The sequence below is a fragment of the Corvus hawaiiensis genome, chromosome 4, assembly GCF_020740725.1.
Source record: "Corvus hawaiiensis isolate bCorHaw1 chromosome 4, bCorHaw1.pri.cur, whole genome shotgun sequence".
Taxonomy (NCBI): Eukaryota; Metazoa; Chordata; class Aves; order Passeriformes; family Corvidae; genus Corvus; species Corvus hawaiiensis.
Window position 1 is genome coordinate 40,188,788 of NC_063216.1, and position 13,940 is coordinate 40,202,727.

At 36.6% G+C, this 13,940-nt stretch overlaps 1 protein-coding gene across 2 annotated transcripts in view; it reads right to left on the bottom strand.

Moving 5' to 3' along the window:
• OTOGL (otogelin like) overlaps positions 1 to 13,940 on the bottom strand; it is a 94,850-nt gene that overhangs the window by 44,493 nt on the left and 36,417 nt on the right. For both annotated transcript variants that reach the window (XM_048302318.1, XM_048302319.1), the window contains exons 26-28: positions 3,536 to 3,670; positions 2,930 to 3,076; positions 1,148 to 1,267 (exon numbers count right to left, since the gene is read on the bottom strand). In XM_048302318.1, the coding sequence (XP_048158275.1) occupies positions 1,148 to 1,267; positions 2,930 to 3,076; positions 3,536 to 3,670 (402 nt within the window). The remainder of the gene's footprint in view (positions 1 to 1,147; positions 1,268 to 2,929; positions 3,077 to 3,535; positions 3,671 to 13,940) is intronic.

Genomic DNA, 13,940 nt, shown 5'->3' on the forward strand with positions numbered 1-13,940 from the left:
GGGGAAGGGACTCACATGCAGGCAGAGAGACTCCTCTTCCTAAATGGACTGAACAATATTTGGAAGTGGGCGGCTGGCTCGTTGTGATAATGTTTCCATAGCATGAGCAAGAGAGACTCCTCTTCCTAAATGGACTGAACAAGGTTATTATGGAAGTGGTAAACAGACTGAACATCTTAAGGGTTGTCTTTTTACATTGTCAGTGGGAGAAGGGAGGAAGGTGGGGGGGAGGAGGAGAGTTCTGAAGGTGGTATAATTTTTTTTCCCTCTTTTAGGTCTGTTAATAAACTTCTTTATATTCTTTCAAGTTTGGTGCCTGCTTTGCCTTTCTCCTAATTCTTGTCTCACAGAAGATAAGCAGTAATGAGTATTTTGGACCAAACCACTACACTAAATTGGTGTTTCTGTCCGGTTACAAACCCAACCTGCTACAGAGAGCTTTACAAATAATGATTTTTCAGGAGGTCCACAAGGCTATAAAACTTCACATCTCAGCACAAATTAATGAAAATCCTATTCTCCTGTGTTATAAACCAGAGTTATGGCCATCTGCTCTCCACAGCCTCCTCCTTCCTTCTCCTCAGAAACCAAGTTTCCATACTGGACTGTGCCTATTGCTGTTCTGAGCCTTTTCTGCCCATCCCTTCACCACCTCTGCTTCATCAGTTTACTCTGTTTACAAAGTGCAACTAAAATAAATCTTTGTTTTATTTTCAGTGTTCAGAAACTCTTTTCCAGACCACTTCTTTCCAGCATTCAGATTCTGTTTACTTTTGGTATCCTGATGCCTCCAATCCCAGAGAAATTACAATTGTTTTTAAAATTGGGATTAATCAAAAATATCAGAAGCAGTGTACCTAACTTTGTAGAATACTGAAATCCAGACAATTATAATTGTTTTACATAGGGGAAAACATATCCTGCCCTAAAGAGATTGTTTGGTTTCATTTAAATTCAGGATATGTTTGCTATGACACAAGACATTATTAACACATTTCACCTCTACAGACACAAAATTTAAAATGTCCTGTTATACAGTGACCATAAATTTAGAAAATATCTGTACATCGTGTGCTTACAATGTGCTCATTTAGAAATTAAAATTATAATGTTTTTTCTCTAAATTTTTATTGGACATGGGACTTACCTGTCCTAATACCCAGCTGTCTCCAAACACCTGTGCATTTCTCACCTCCATGTTGTTTGATGTAGTCAGATCATTTGAAGTATATTTGTCAAAATTTCCACACAAGCCTGCCAGTTTGCCCTGAAGGAGAAGAAATTTTTTCATAAACTAACAGTCAATAATTGGCCCAAATGACACACATGGAATATAAAAATTTTAAGTGAAAAGGGTGAATGCAAATCTGACTTATATTTTGAAAATATCTGATGCTCTGCTATGCCTGCAGTTCCATATTGCAAATATCTTTTAACATAAATCAGTGGTTTTCTTCTTGTTTTCCAGAACTTGTTCTTAGTGCCTGCCTGTGAAAATGGACTGGAATCTAGTAATATTTTTTTCTGAAAGCTTAGTAGTGCTTCCAGTCCAAAAGTCAAAAGTTCAGGTGAATTACCTCATGATTGTGAAGCCTGACTAGGTGTTGTCATTAAAACTTGTTAACTCTAATTTTAGCTCACAATAGCTAGAACATTTGTAATAGCAGTTATAAAAGACACAGCTGCAACTTTATTGTGTTGGGTATGCACTTCTGATGCAAAAACTACGTAGACATGCATACACCCATAAATATATATTAAAATAGATATTTCTGCGCAACAGTAAAAAGTAAAGTTGGATTTTTAGAGTGTTGTGCCTCACGCTAATGAGTTCTTTTTTCTTAAGGTCTGCTGCAGACATCTTACTGAACTGGAGCCTCTGGAAGAAACAGTCATTGGAAACAGAATGAACTGGAAGAATTTGTGTTCCTGAATGGAACCTCAGCTCCCTGCTAGCTTACTCAAAAACAGAAGAAATTTTTTTCTCCATGTGTATTGTTGACTGATAAATCAACCTGTAGGTGAAGTAAGTATGTTACAGCTATTTGGACAGAAGCCTATAATAATTTTGCTTTAAAACCACATTAGATGGTCATTATAGCTTTGACTTACACTTCAGAAAATCTGATACTGTGTTCTAGCCTAGCATGCTTTCTTTTCTTTTGCTGAATGAGCCCCACCTTAATACATGTGTTCATGTTTGAAACAAAGGAGAACTGTAACTCTGAATTGCACAGATATGGTTACTCTGCCAGCACCCAAAGACTGAGTTGCAGAAACACCAAGGTAGATGATGACATAGGAATGGAAAATAGAAGAGCAACTGGCAAAAGAAGAAGCCTTGAATTCTTGCTTGCATCATGACAGAATCCTGTCACGATATATCTTTCAGGTTTAAATGTAAGTTTTTGTCTACATCCTTTCCTGTATTTTGACTTTTTAAGTTAAACCCAAGATGTGACTCTTATCTGTTCATCTCAGAAGCCTCTGTTACATCCCAGGTTGCAGATCTATCATCAGTCTAATGCAATCTGTACTGCAAACTTGCCATCTTCCATGTCACTAGATATGGAAGCTTCTTTTCCATTGGCTTTAGCAATTATGCGAACACACAGTGAACTGGGTATCTCAAAACTACCCCTCCCTTTGAGCCCCCAAAGTATCTTTGAGTCAGAGCTGAATCCCTGCATATGTCCAAGGTTGCCGTGTATCAAGCAATGGGGTAAGCATACATGTAGCAACCACTCCTTCTCTTCGGAAGTTGCATTCTCCATCTCTTCTTACCTGGGAAATGCTAGCCACTGAACACAGTGATAAAAAGCTATACCACTGGGAGTCTTGAAGAAAAGAATACACGGTTACTCAATAAAAGATCACATTAGCAATATAGAGAATCTACACAAAATCTCAGGTTTATATTTTGGCTCACCTTCCATCGAGGTCCAACTTTAACATGCATCATTGTCTTCTTATCCCATAGAATTGTAATGTCCTGTTCTGGAAAGTGTATCACAGTATAGTATCCAGCCTTCCAGAGCTGATAGTTAGATTTGTTTTCCTGTGCCCCTAGAGTCTTCTGACACAAACGAATATTTATTAAGATCTGCTAAAGTAGTGCTACCAAGGTATACAAACAGATAACAGCAAAATTTATATTGAAGAATACTTCAGCATATAGCTGAATCAATAATATTAATGGAACTGTTTAATACTTTGATATTTTGTCTTTTCAGTCATTCAAGTTTGCTTCATACTTTGGTTTCCCTTTCAAAACCAAGTGGAAAGAAACTCATAAATGCCAGTATGTTCCAGCTCCTTGAGACTTTTGAGCAATCTTCTTTGTAGGACAAATAGAACTCGGGGCAAAAAAAAAAAAAAAGATGTGTCCTGGGACCTGCTGCTTTATCCTGGCCTAAGCACTTGTACTGTATTAACTCAGACTGAGAGACACTTTCCAAAAACATGCTCCTTTAGAGCTGTAAATTTGCAGTGCTTATCTTAAAGGGCAACACAAAAAGGAAAGAAAATAACTAACCTGTTTCTCAGAAGGTTCACTAAAATAAATCTCAGTATCTCCAACAGTGATGAAAACATTCTTCGAGCAAACAATATCATTGTCAAAGCACTTTTTGTTCTGAGCAATTATAGATATATTTGAATTATCTGTGCTCTGTAACATTAAGAAGAAATCATTTTACTTATATATTCAATTGCATTTCACTCCTGGAGATTTATTCTATGTTTACCATCACAAAAATAGGTGTATAATTTAGAATTTACACACTTTTGAAATTAAATTTAAGTAAGTTACCAAACCAAGAAATGCATTTTTAAATTCAAAGCTGAACTTTGGAGTTAAAGAGCTATTATGCTCAGCTGTGACTCCTCTTGCTAAAGACTTCACAAACTCAGAGGATCAGGCTACCCCTAAAATAAGAGTCTGGTTTAGGCTTTTAAAACATGCTTATACTTGGAATCCAATATTTACAGCACAGTGTGTTTGTCAAAATTGAGACACGCTATAAAAAGAGCTTTATTTTTAAACCAAGGTACATGAGATCAAGCTGTTTTCGTATTTTTAAAACCAAGGAACCTACCATCTGCAGTAGTAGATAGAACAGTTTCTGTGCCACCACTCATCAAATTTCACAAAACTATGAGTCATACTCAGTGTTATTGGGGGGCGTAAAGGTTTCTGCCAATATTTTTGTTTGTGGGGTGGGGTTATTTTAACATTTAGAAGATTTGAATACTTTGTTGTCTTGATTTACTGGTGTTTTAGTACTTTAAACTCAAATTTAGTGCCTTCCCAATCCCACACCTTTCGGCTCTACAGCCTGTACATTAATTTTGCATTCTAGGCACAAAAAACCCACCTTTGCACCTTGGCTCAGCATATCTGTTTATTCACCTACAGCTTCTGTGGTTCTTCTGTATCCTGAGGGAAATTCACATGCACCTTGTAATTCCCCATGCTAAGGTTTTTACTTGAACGAAGGAGATCAACTTTCTTTTCAGAGTTGCTAACACTACCGCAAACAAATGCAAAGTTGAGTTATTCCTATTATTTCCTATTTTAATTTGCTTTCCTGTTCATTTCTGAACCAATCTTTGCAAATCAACAAGCAGCCGTAACTGTAGAAATTACTTGAGAAAGTTAACTTCGTAACATTAATGAGCCAATAACACTGTTTCTGAATCTGGTTCGATTTTTGATCAAATTCAGTCCTACAGTGATCACAAACCTGAGACAGACATAAAATAAAAATCTTACAGACATGAAATAAAAATCTTGGAAGTGGCAAGTAGCACCCACTGACAAATCTAGTTTTATATGGGACACTTAGGCAGTGCTGGGAATAAAAAGCTTCTCTTCTTGATAAAACTCTCCTTACTCCCACCCTACTTTAAACATAGTCTCTGAAACTATGTTTAGATGAAACTAATTGCAGGTGCTAATGGGCATGGTGTGCAAGATGGAAATGGTGGCTCTCAGCATCTCCCCAGTCCTGGGAACTACTCTTGGCTCCTAGCAATGCTCTTGAAGAGCTCCACTTGGCCATAACAGGAGGCATCCCTTGCCTTGGTTTATGCCCACAGAATCTCTCCCCAGAGCTTTGCTCCCTCCTGTGGTCCATGTACCGCTGCCCTGGTCAGTGTACCCCCAAAAGGTGCTGGCTACTTACTCCTAACTACTTTTTGCCTGTCTCACATTTGTACCCTTATTTATTCCATGCTCATCAAAATTCAAGAATTTTTTAAAAAAGCAGTAATTTTTCCTCATCAGTGATAAACATCTCATACAGAAAACATAGGTGCTATAGGAAGCAGATCGTGTATTTTTCCTTAATAGAAGTCACAGTGACCAAACTCTTTAAAGAACACTTTCAATCTAAAATCAAAAACAAACCCAACCCCAGATGATGGAAAGTGTAGAGGTACTTTTTTGCCACACGGAGGAGGTGCTACAGTTTTGCTGCCTTTAGCCTAGCATAGCCCACAATCCAGAGGATGCTGCTACCTGGCATAGAAAACACTCTACAGCAGGCGAGTGCTTGTGAATGCAATGAACACAAGCTGTGGGAGACTGCCTGCAAGCTCTATGTTACCCTAATGCCAGGGCTTAGGAAACAGATGGTATTTGTCAGCAGTTAGCTTGGAAGACAACATTTACAGTGGGTAAAATTATTCACTAACTGCTTAGTGGTAAGGGGGTGTAGGAAATCAGATCTCCATGATTTAGCAAGGGAACTCAGTTTAAAAGTATCAAAAGCTTCAAGGTAAAGCAAAGTTCATCTGTTCCATTCTGTTGTAAAGTTGTTTTAGGTTGCACTCAAAATAAAATTGGTCACTACCTTATTGGGAAATACACTATGTTTTAATTAAGCCAGGCTTGCTGCTGGAGTCAGTACAACAATTGTTCCCCTCCAAGTCAGATAACAGCCCAGAGCATTTTTTGATTTATTGGATGTGATGTGGTAAATTAAAAAGGAGACAATCTCATTAGTTTGCTAGATAGGATGCAAGCTGATACATTCTGTGCTGGCCAACTGGAAAGCAAGAAAGCAAGCTACCTCCCCACCATGGCTCAGTGCAGACAAGGACTTTGCTTGCAGTCTCTAGGTCTATTTGATGCCGATGACACTGTGGGCTCTTTTCATGGCACAGTTCATTTCTCTTCAGTTAGCTTAGTCTTAGCAAAAAGGGACACTCAGAGTTAATAGGGAAGCAATGTCTTCCCCATAAGAAAAGAAATTAAGAGCTTGATTTTAAATAAGGGTAGTTTAATCAGGCTAATTATCCCACAGTAGAAATACACCTTTTTTGGCAATGAAGACAAGTCCTTGAGGCAGCAGCGGGTAGCTGTATTAGCTATGCTAATTGAAGCTGCTGCCTGTGCCTTCTGGCAGTCCAGGCCAATCCCTTCATCTGAACAGCATCAACATACTCAAGTCAGAAGTTTTTGTGTATGGTTGGGATTTGAGCCAAGGGCATGAGCTGAGTTATATTTCAAGTTAACTCTGAAGTACAGAGAAGCCTGGAGCCAGGAAGTGTTTTGCTGACCAAAGGCAGAACAGGGAGTCCTGAAGACATGTGCAGTACTTCCTTACTTTAGGACTGCATGATGGTTAAATTACTAGAAATGATGCAGGATGGAAATGCAGAGAGACTGTGGTAGTAGTTCAGTAGACTTATGAGTAAACCAGACATTTAAGAAAAAGGGGTTTTGCATTAAATCCTGAATCTTCTGTGCTTTCTCTTTTTCAAATTAAATCTTAGACCTAAACACAAACATAAAAATATCATTATGCATTACATGTCTCTTATGGCTCTAAGCTTTCACAAAATTATTTGCTTTACATATATACTCTTGCCATTCTCTCCATATACCTCAATAGACACCTTTCCCAGCCATACAGTACTAGACAAATTCAAACTTGAAAGACAGTTTCTATCACAGTCTTCAAATTATTCTGTATCTGCTTCACATGCAGTCTCTTCTTTCAATAAAGAAGAAATAAAGTGCAATTGAAACTTAACACTTAACTAATACCAATGCAAAAGAAAGGACTATTCAGATTAGGCGAGGATCATCTGATGTTTATATAAGACAGTGAGGTCTTAGGCAAATCTCAAGAGATCTTAGAGAATGTGATGGTATAAATGATAATGATCGAGTTCCATCTCTCTAATCTGCACTAAATCCAAACAAATATGAAAACAAGCTTTTGTTACTACCACTAGAAGAAATACCTGAGTAGATACTAGGAGCAGGTCTAATGAATAACAAGGTGGGGTTTTTTTTGGTTTTGTTTTTTTTCTGCACAGCCTCTTTCCAAGGCAGAGTCACTCTTTACCTTTTTAGGTAAAATGCACCCAGCAGGGGATGTACTACAGTTCATCATGTGAAACCTACTTACGCTGACAGAAACTTGAAATAAAATGGTTTTCCCACTGCAAGAGTATCTTCCCACGTAAATTACCATATCCAGCCCGTTCCAACTTAATATCAGTTTCTTTGTGATAACATGGAGTTGCCAAGCAACAGAAGAGACAGAGTCACAGCTCTGGGCAGTCAGTCAAAAGCTCATTGTCAGTCCCACTTCTCAGGACATTCTTTTTCTAGACTTCACTGCACTTTTTTCCATATTTCTTCCTAGTAGAAAAAGCAAAGCACTGCTTTCCTTTTTCTGGTTTTTTTCTGTTTGTTGTTTTTTTTTTTAGCAGTGCTTGGGAATGCTACAGTTTATTTTTGTTAGAAACTTTCTATTTCAATATCCTATTAAAAATTTTCTATCCCTTTTAACCACTAACAATGTTGTGTAGTGTGCTTACATTGTCAAAATGCAGCCTGGGAGAAGACAATTGAAAAGTGGCTGTATTTATTTCTTTGAAAGTTTCATTAAAATTTCTCTAACTGTTCAGTGTAAAGACTCATTATTTTCCATTCTTAATATCCTGATTTACCCCTTATCTTTGGTTTATTCCTTACAATACACTAAATTGCAAACTAGGGTGGCCATAAAGGCATATGAGGACATCCTGGGAATGGAATAGAGATAGATTAGGTCTATCTTCCTTTTGCTTTAATGATGCTTTAGATGTTTTCATATATAGACATAAAAAAGAAGGGCAAAAAGCTCTAAACATACTGAAAAAAATATACACTAGTTTAAAAAGTAGAATTTGCTTTCTCCTTCCTACATATTTTTAGAGAGATTCCTTAGCTCTGTTCAGACCTAACATTTCAGGAGATTTTATGGAAAGTAAGAATTTGTTTGGTTGTGGTTTATTGGCTCCGAGTTTCTTCTGAAGGAAGTTAACATTTGAAATTACTTCTAGTGAGCTTGATCTCGGAGAAGTAAAACATCTTAGCCCAGATTTAGTGATAGCCCAGATTTCTTTGGGCATAAATATTTAAGTGATTTTGGAGAGCAGAGAAATGCCTTGGCATCAACATGTTCTTGCTCTATTAGTTTCCTGTGCCATTTTACTATGGACCTGATCTCCAGATAATCAGTGAAAACACATTAAGTATGCAAAAATTATTTTAATTTACACTAAGAACCATCTCTTATTGAAAGGCTTCCTTTGCTTTGCTGGTGCACTAATTTCTTCTTTACCTTTTCAAAATTATATGTACAGTCCATGTCACTTTATTCGATCCCTGGTTTTGCATCCTGTACTAATTTGTATCAGCAAATGTTCTTCCCCATAGCTATTAAAACAACAGAGCAATATTGCTTGGAGTCAACAGATGGCACTGAAACACACTGTCTCAGTTTGGGAAGAAATCCACATGAAAGTTGGGAAAAATGTTATAGGAAAGACAGTGGGTGATCCTCTTACACAGGAGAAAAAAGAGAGGAAAGGAATAGTAGTAGCACTTTTTTTTCCACTGATATTATAGATTTTTATTCAGCTATTAAAAAAAAAGAACCAAAAAACCCATTTAGGAACTAAGAACCTGAGAGCTAAATTGCTCATGCAAATGCACATTAATTTTCCTTCACATCTTCTACATGGCTGCAGATTATTTTCACTCAAAATACGGCAAAGAAGCTTTCAGTACACTTGTAAGATATGATCTATTTCTAGCTTTGAAGCACAGTTGAGTAGAAATGGAGGAGAGCAACATGACTGAGTAGATTCACTGATGAAAATTCAAGAAGACTGAGATTATTCTAGCTTCTGACTCATCCTCAAACAACTTCCAGATGTTTGTTAATGCATCCATGATAACTCTTTCCTATTTCTTTAAAAGTGACTTCTGAAAAGGATACACCTCAGGCAGAATAAACTCTCAACTCCAAAAAGATGCATTACAATTATGTATACATACACATACGTATATATACAAGCAATAGGAAAAACATATCATGATATATTTTCTTTATACATTGGGGTTTTTTTCTAGCAGATTTTACTGCAATATAGAGCTGTTGTGTCTTCTGAAGGTTTGCAACAATAAAGTCTGAATACTTTTTTTAAAATATACAGATAATAATGAAAACACATGACCGTGAATATTTTATCTACTTAAAATAGAACCTTGTTCTAACTCAGTGTTTCTTAATTTTGAAAACACTGGAGAGAGATCACTGAAAAAGTTTTGATTTTTTTTTAAGAGAACTATATTAAAAGGTTTGAGAAAAAATCTTTTAAAGCAGATTTCCTTTTGTTTCATTTACTTGACTTTGCCTCCTCATGTACCATATTTAGCTTTTGCACAGGTCATATTACTGCAATCCCTTTCTAATTAAAAATGAGACCTTCTGCAGACTGAAGATTTGGGAACATTTGAATATTTGTTTCCAAGTGACACATTCTGCAACATGAACTATTCTGAATTACAAATCAGCATCAGAGTTGGTGGTGTTAGTTTTAATATCTAAGCATGTATTTATATGTGTTTATATGAGACCTGTTAGTCTTGTTTTATTAATAAGTGCATTATAAATGTTAATATTTTATCACTGTTGGTGGTAATGATAAAGTGCAACAGGAAATAAAGGACAAGAGCTCCGGCACACGATTGCAGGAACTAGAAAGCTGGTATGTGCACAAAGCTTTTATGTTTTTCAAAATAAAAATGTTAAGTGTGTTCATTTACACTGCTGAAGTTTAGTTTTTATACATTCAGAAAAAAAACCCAACAACTCATATCCTAACCTAAATCAGAGCAAATTTAATTCACAGTTCTCATAGCTCACCAACACCCAGAGTCAGAGGCCATAAACTGCTAAGCAGCACCTCCAGGGGACTGGCCCAAGCATCCCACCCCTTCAAACACAGAGAAGGGCTGGGGGTTACTGCTGCCACCACAGCTCTGAAACAGCAGCACATCATGCTGGGTTTTCCTCATCCTGTACTGTGCTGGATCAACAGACCATGAAGCTGTACCCACCAGAGGTGCTTCAACTCAGGCAGCCTCTCTTACAGTGAACTGCCTTTTCAGACAACAATAAAACATTTTGGGGTCATATAGCCAAAGGGCTGTTGGGTGATGAACACTAACCCGAAATCAGAAATTCAAGACAAAAGGTCACTAAATGGCAAAGTTCTCAGAAAGAGAATCCAAATTTTGAATCACACTATGCATACACAATCTCCAAATTGCCATTCTCATGGTAAGAAACGTTTCCCCAAGCCTTTTCTGGAAGCCCTCCATGCTAATCTGCACAAATTGAAAGAAATCTTTCCTTTGTTGGAGAATAAAAGTGATTCATTCACTGCATAATTTAATGGTCTGGAGAATCAGGTGGAGGAGGCGGAAAGGCATGTGGAGGTAATTGAGTCTGAAGTCATTGATCTGAAGAAAATGGAACCAGAGCATAAATCCATTGCCAAATGTAATCAGATCTTTTGCTCACAGAAGGAATAGAACAAATAGAAAAACAGGTACAGATGAAGACAAGATGGAAAGGGATGTTTCCCAGAGGGAGCTTGCTATTGACCCTTACAGATCTTCCAGAGACTCAGAAAAAAGAGGGCATCCAGAAAGGTTTCATCTGAAATCATGGGCCTGATGAAAAGCAAACTGTTGGTATTCTTTGCAACTAGAGCAGGGCAAACTATTCACAGTAAACAGTGTTTTCACTGAAATGTAGTCTCCCTCTTTTTTGGACACAAATTTTCACGCAACACATCATTATTTCTACACTTACACAGTTACTGCTGCTATAAACAATTTGACAAGTGTTTTAGGTGGAAATATTTTGGTACATCATTTACTCATGAAACTACATGCTAGAATGTGACTTGAGGATTAAATATGTTAATTAAAAAATTAAAGGTATTCTGACTGAAACCCCATGCACTGCTTTATTCCCTGAAAAAATGGAAATTACTTTTAGAGTCTGGTGTCCAATTTTAAACATTTGTAATTTCAAATTCAACATTATTTATTTTCCCATTAAATCTTCAAAATCTGTTAAAAGAAACTATTTCTCTTAACTGTGAATAGTCAGCTTGACAACGTTGATTAACCATGCACCTGCGGCTTCAATTCCACTGTAGGGTGACTAACAGCAAGAAGAATGTATTTATTTTACAAATAATTATTTTTAAAATGTATTATTTTACAAGAAATAAATAATGAGAGAGACCATAGAAAATATTTAATTCTACAGATTTGCAAATTTCATGGATCTACAGTCTGGCTACCTGGCACAAATGATGTTGAAAAAAAGCTGCACAAAATATTACAGATATTCAATAAGGGAGAATAGGATAAATGCTACTTCTGACTCCTCAGATGTGTCAAATGAGTAATTGAAAATTGCTGCTTTCTGTGTGATTGCTCCAGTTTATGCCCAGCCATCATGTAAATAATTTACCAGTCAAGATAAATATATCAGCAAGTAATGGCTAAAAGATTATCAGTACATCAGCCAAGCTCTGTATTAAGCACGCTAATAAAAAGTATTATTAACTAAGAGCTTTGAACTTGCTTCAAGTTACAAAAGACGGGGAATGCAAGAAAAGAGTTCCCTGGCTCTACTCCCCAGGGCAGTCCAGGTATCTAGCTCTCAGGACATGTCAGCAACAGCAGAATCATTTGGGAAACTGTTCCCAGTGGTTCCTGAGATGATGCATGTTTTGTTAAATGAATTTAACAAATGGTCTCTCATGTAATGTCTCCTGACCCAAAAGAGTTACATCTGCACTTCTAATTGGCATAATGCTTCAATTATTTGATCAAATGGCTCAAATGGTTGTTGCTTTCATAATCCTCCAACTTTGGCTTTAAAAGAGCTTTCATCATTACATCAAAAAAGCTTAAAATGGTGACTTTAAAATGCTCAAACCCCCAATGGCAGGTGAAAAGAAGAGAAAATATTTTTATTGCATATTTTGAAGTTAATACTAATCTATTAAATAGGAATACTTGAGGATAAGAACTTAGTTAAGCTGACCTTCATCTTTCAGGATATAGGAACAAAAGAGTCCATCCTTTTCTGTGCTTTAGGACTTCCTTGACAACCTACTAAAGTTAGTGGAAATACTTCAGTGGGGAGTTTGGAGTGTTTTTTAAAAGGCAGATGAGCATTGCAACAGAGCTCCTTCTCATTTGAGAATATTCTGATGGGTAATTTATCCCTCTAAACTCTTGCTTGAAGTCTGCCCCAAAGCAGGTAAAATATTTTTTCTGAGAAATATTACTATTAATTTTTCTGAGGAAAAATTATCTTCTTCACAGAAGAGAACATGTCTGAGGGGCTCCAAGTGCACTGACCTTACAAGCCTTAATGAAAATGCTGAGCTGCAGGACTAAAAACCACCACAAAGAGAGAAAAAGGCCAACACTTGTCATAGAAAGACATCAATTTTACTATAAAAGCAGAAGTCTATGAAATAAGTAAGTGGAAGAAACAGATGGCAACTAGTAAAAAGTTTGCCAGAAAAATAATCCCTTTTCTTGGGGGAAGAATGTAGCATCATCAAAGACAATAAAATAAGACAATAAGCAAGAAAATGGAAGAAAAAAGATACTTAAATATTTTAAAGTAAGAAACTGTTTGACTTTATCATTCATATTTCGACTAGCAAAATGAAGTGTTTACATGATCTACACTGATAAACGAGGCATAGTTTCTCACCTTAAATGAGTTTGGGAAAAAAATAAAGCTTGAAAAGCTGGAAAAAGTCTGAGAACTCTGAAAAGCAGATCTATGTAGGCAGCATTTTCATTATTTGTGTCATGTTCACCTGAAGAATGGCCCATTGGCTGTGTGCCACATGCCTTATTATCTGGCTGTCAGCTTTATTCTTGGACGCCAAATGCTCCCCATGGTTTGCTTCCAGATAGGTTCTTTCTTACACAGCAGAGTGACAGGTGATATTTGATTGTAAAAGCCAAACATTCCAGTATCATACTGAAGTTTGAAAAAGCAGCATAGATTTGTTTTACAAACCTCTCTTAATGAATGGCACAAGAATTAAGAAATTACAACCCACCTTTCCACATCATCATACCGGCAAGATGATTTTACAGGTAAAGTAACCTGTATTTTTTGCATCTTAAAGGAGGAAGGCTTGTACAAAGGTTCACGTATCTCTAAGAATAAGAGCTCTTTTATCATATATGATACATGCCAGGAGTTTGCTATGAGGTATTATTATCTTTTTCAAATCTCTCTATTTACTTTTTAAACACACTCAAAAATCTGGAACCAATGTATTTTATTTCACAGCTGTGAATACTCTACTAAAGCATACTTGAAATAAACTATTTGCAGTAGTTCTTGTTGAGAAACTACGCTTCATTCTTAAGGTTAGACAGTCAGGAAAATGAGTATTCTTCTAAACATACTACTGTAACTGAGAAGACAGTCTTAAAATAGCAACAATTGTAATAAACAATAGTGGTTTTAGTAAAAGACTATATTTTTTAATGTCAGTAATGGTATTTTTAAACAAAAAGCTAGCAATGTACT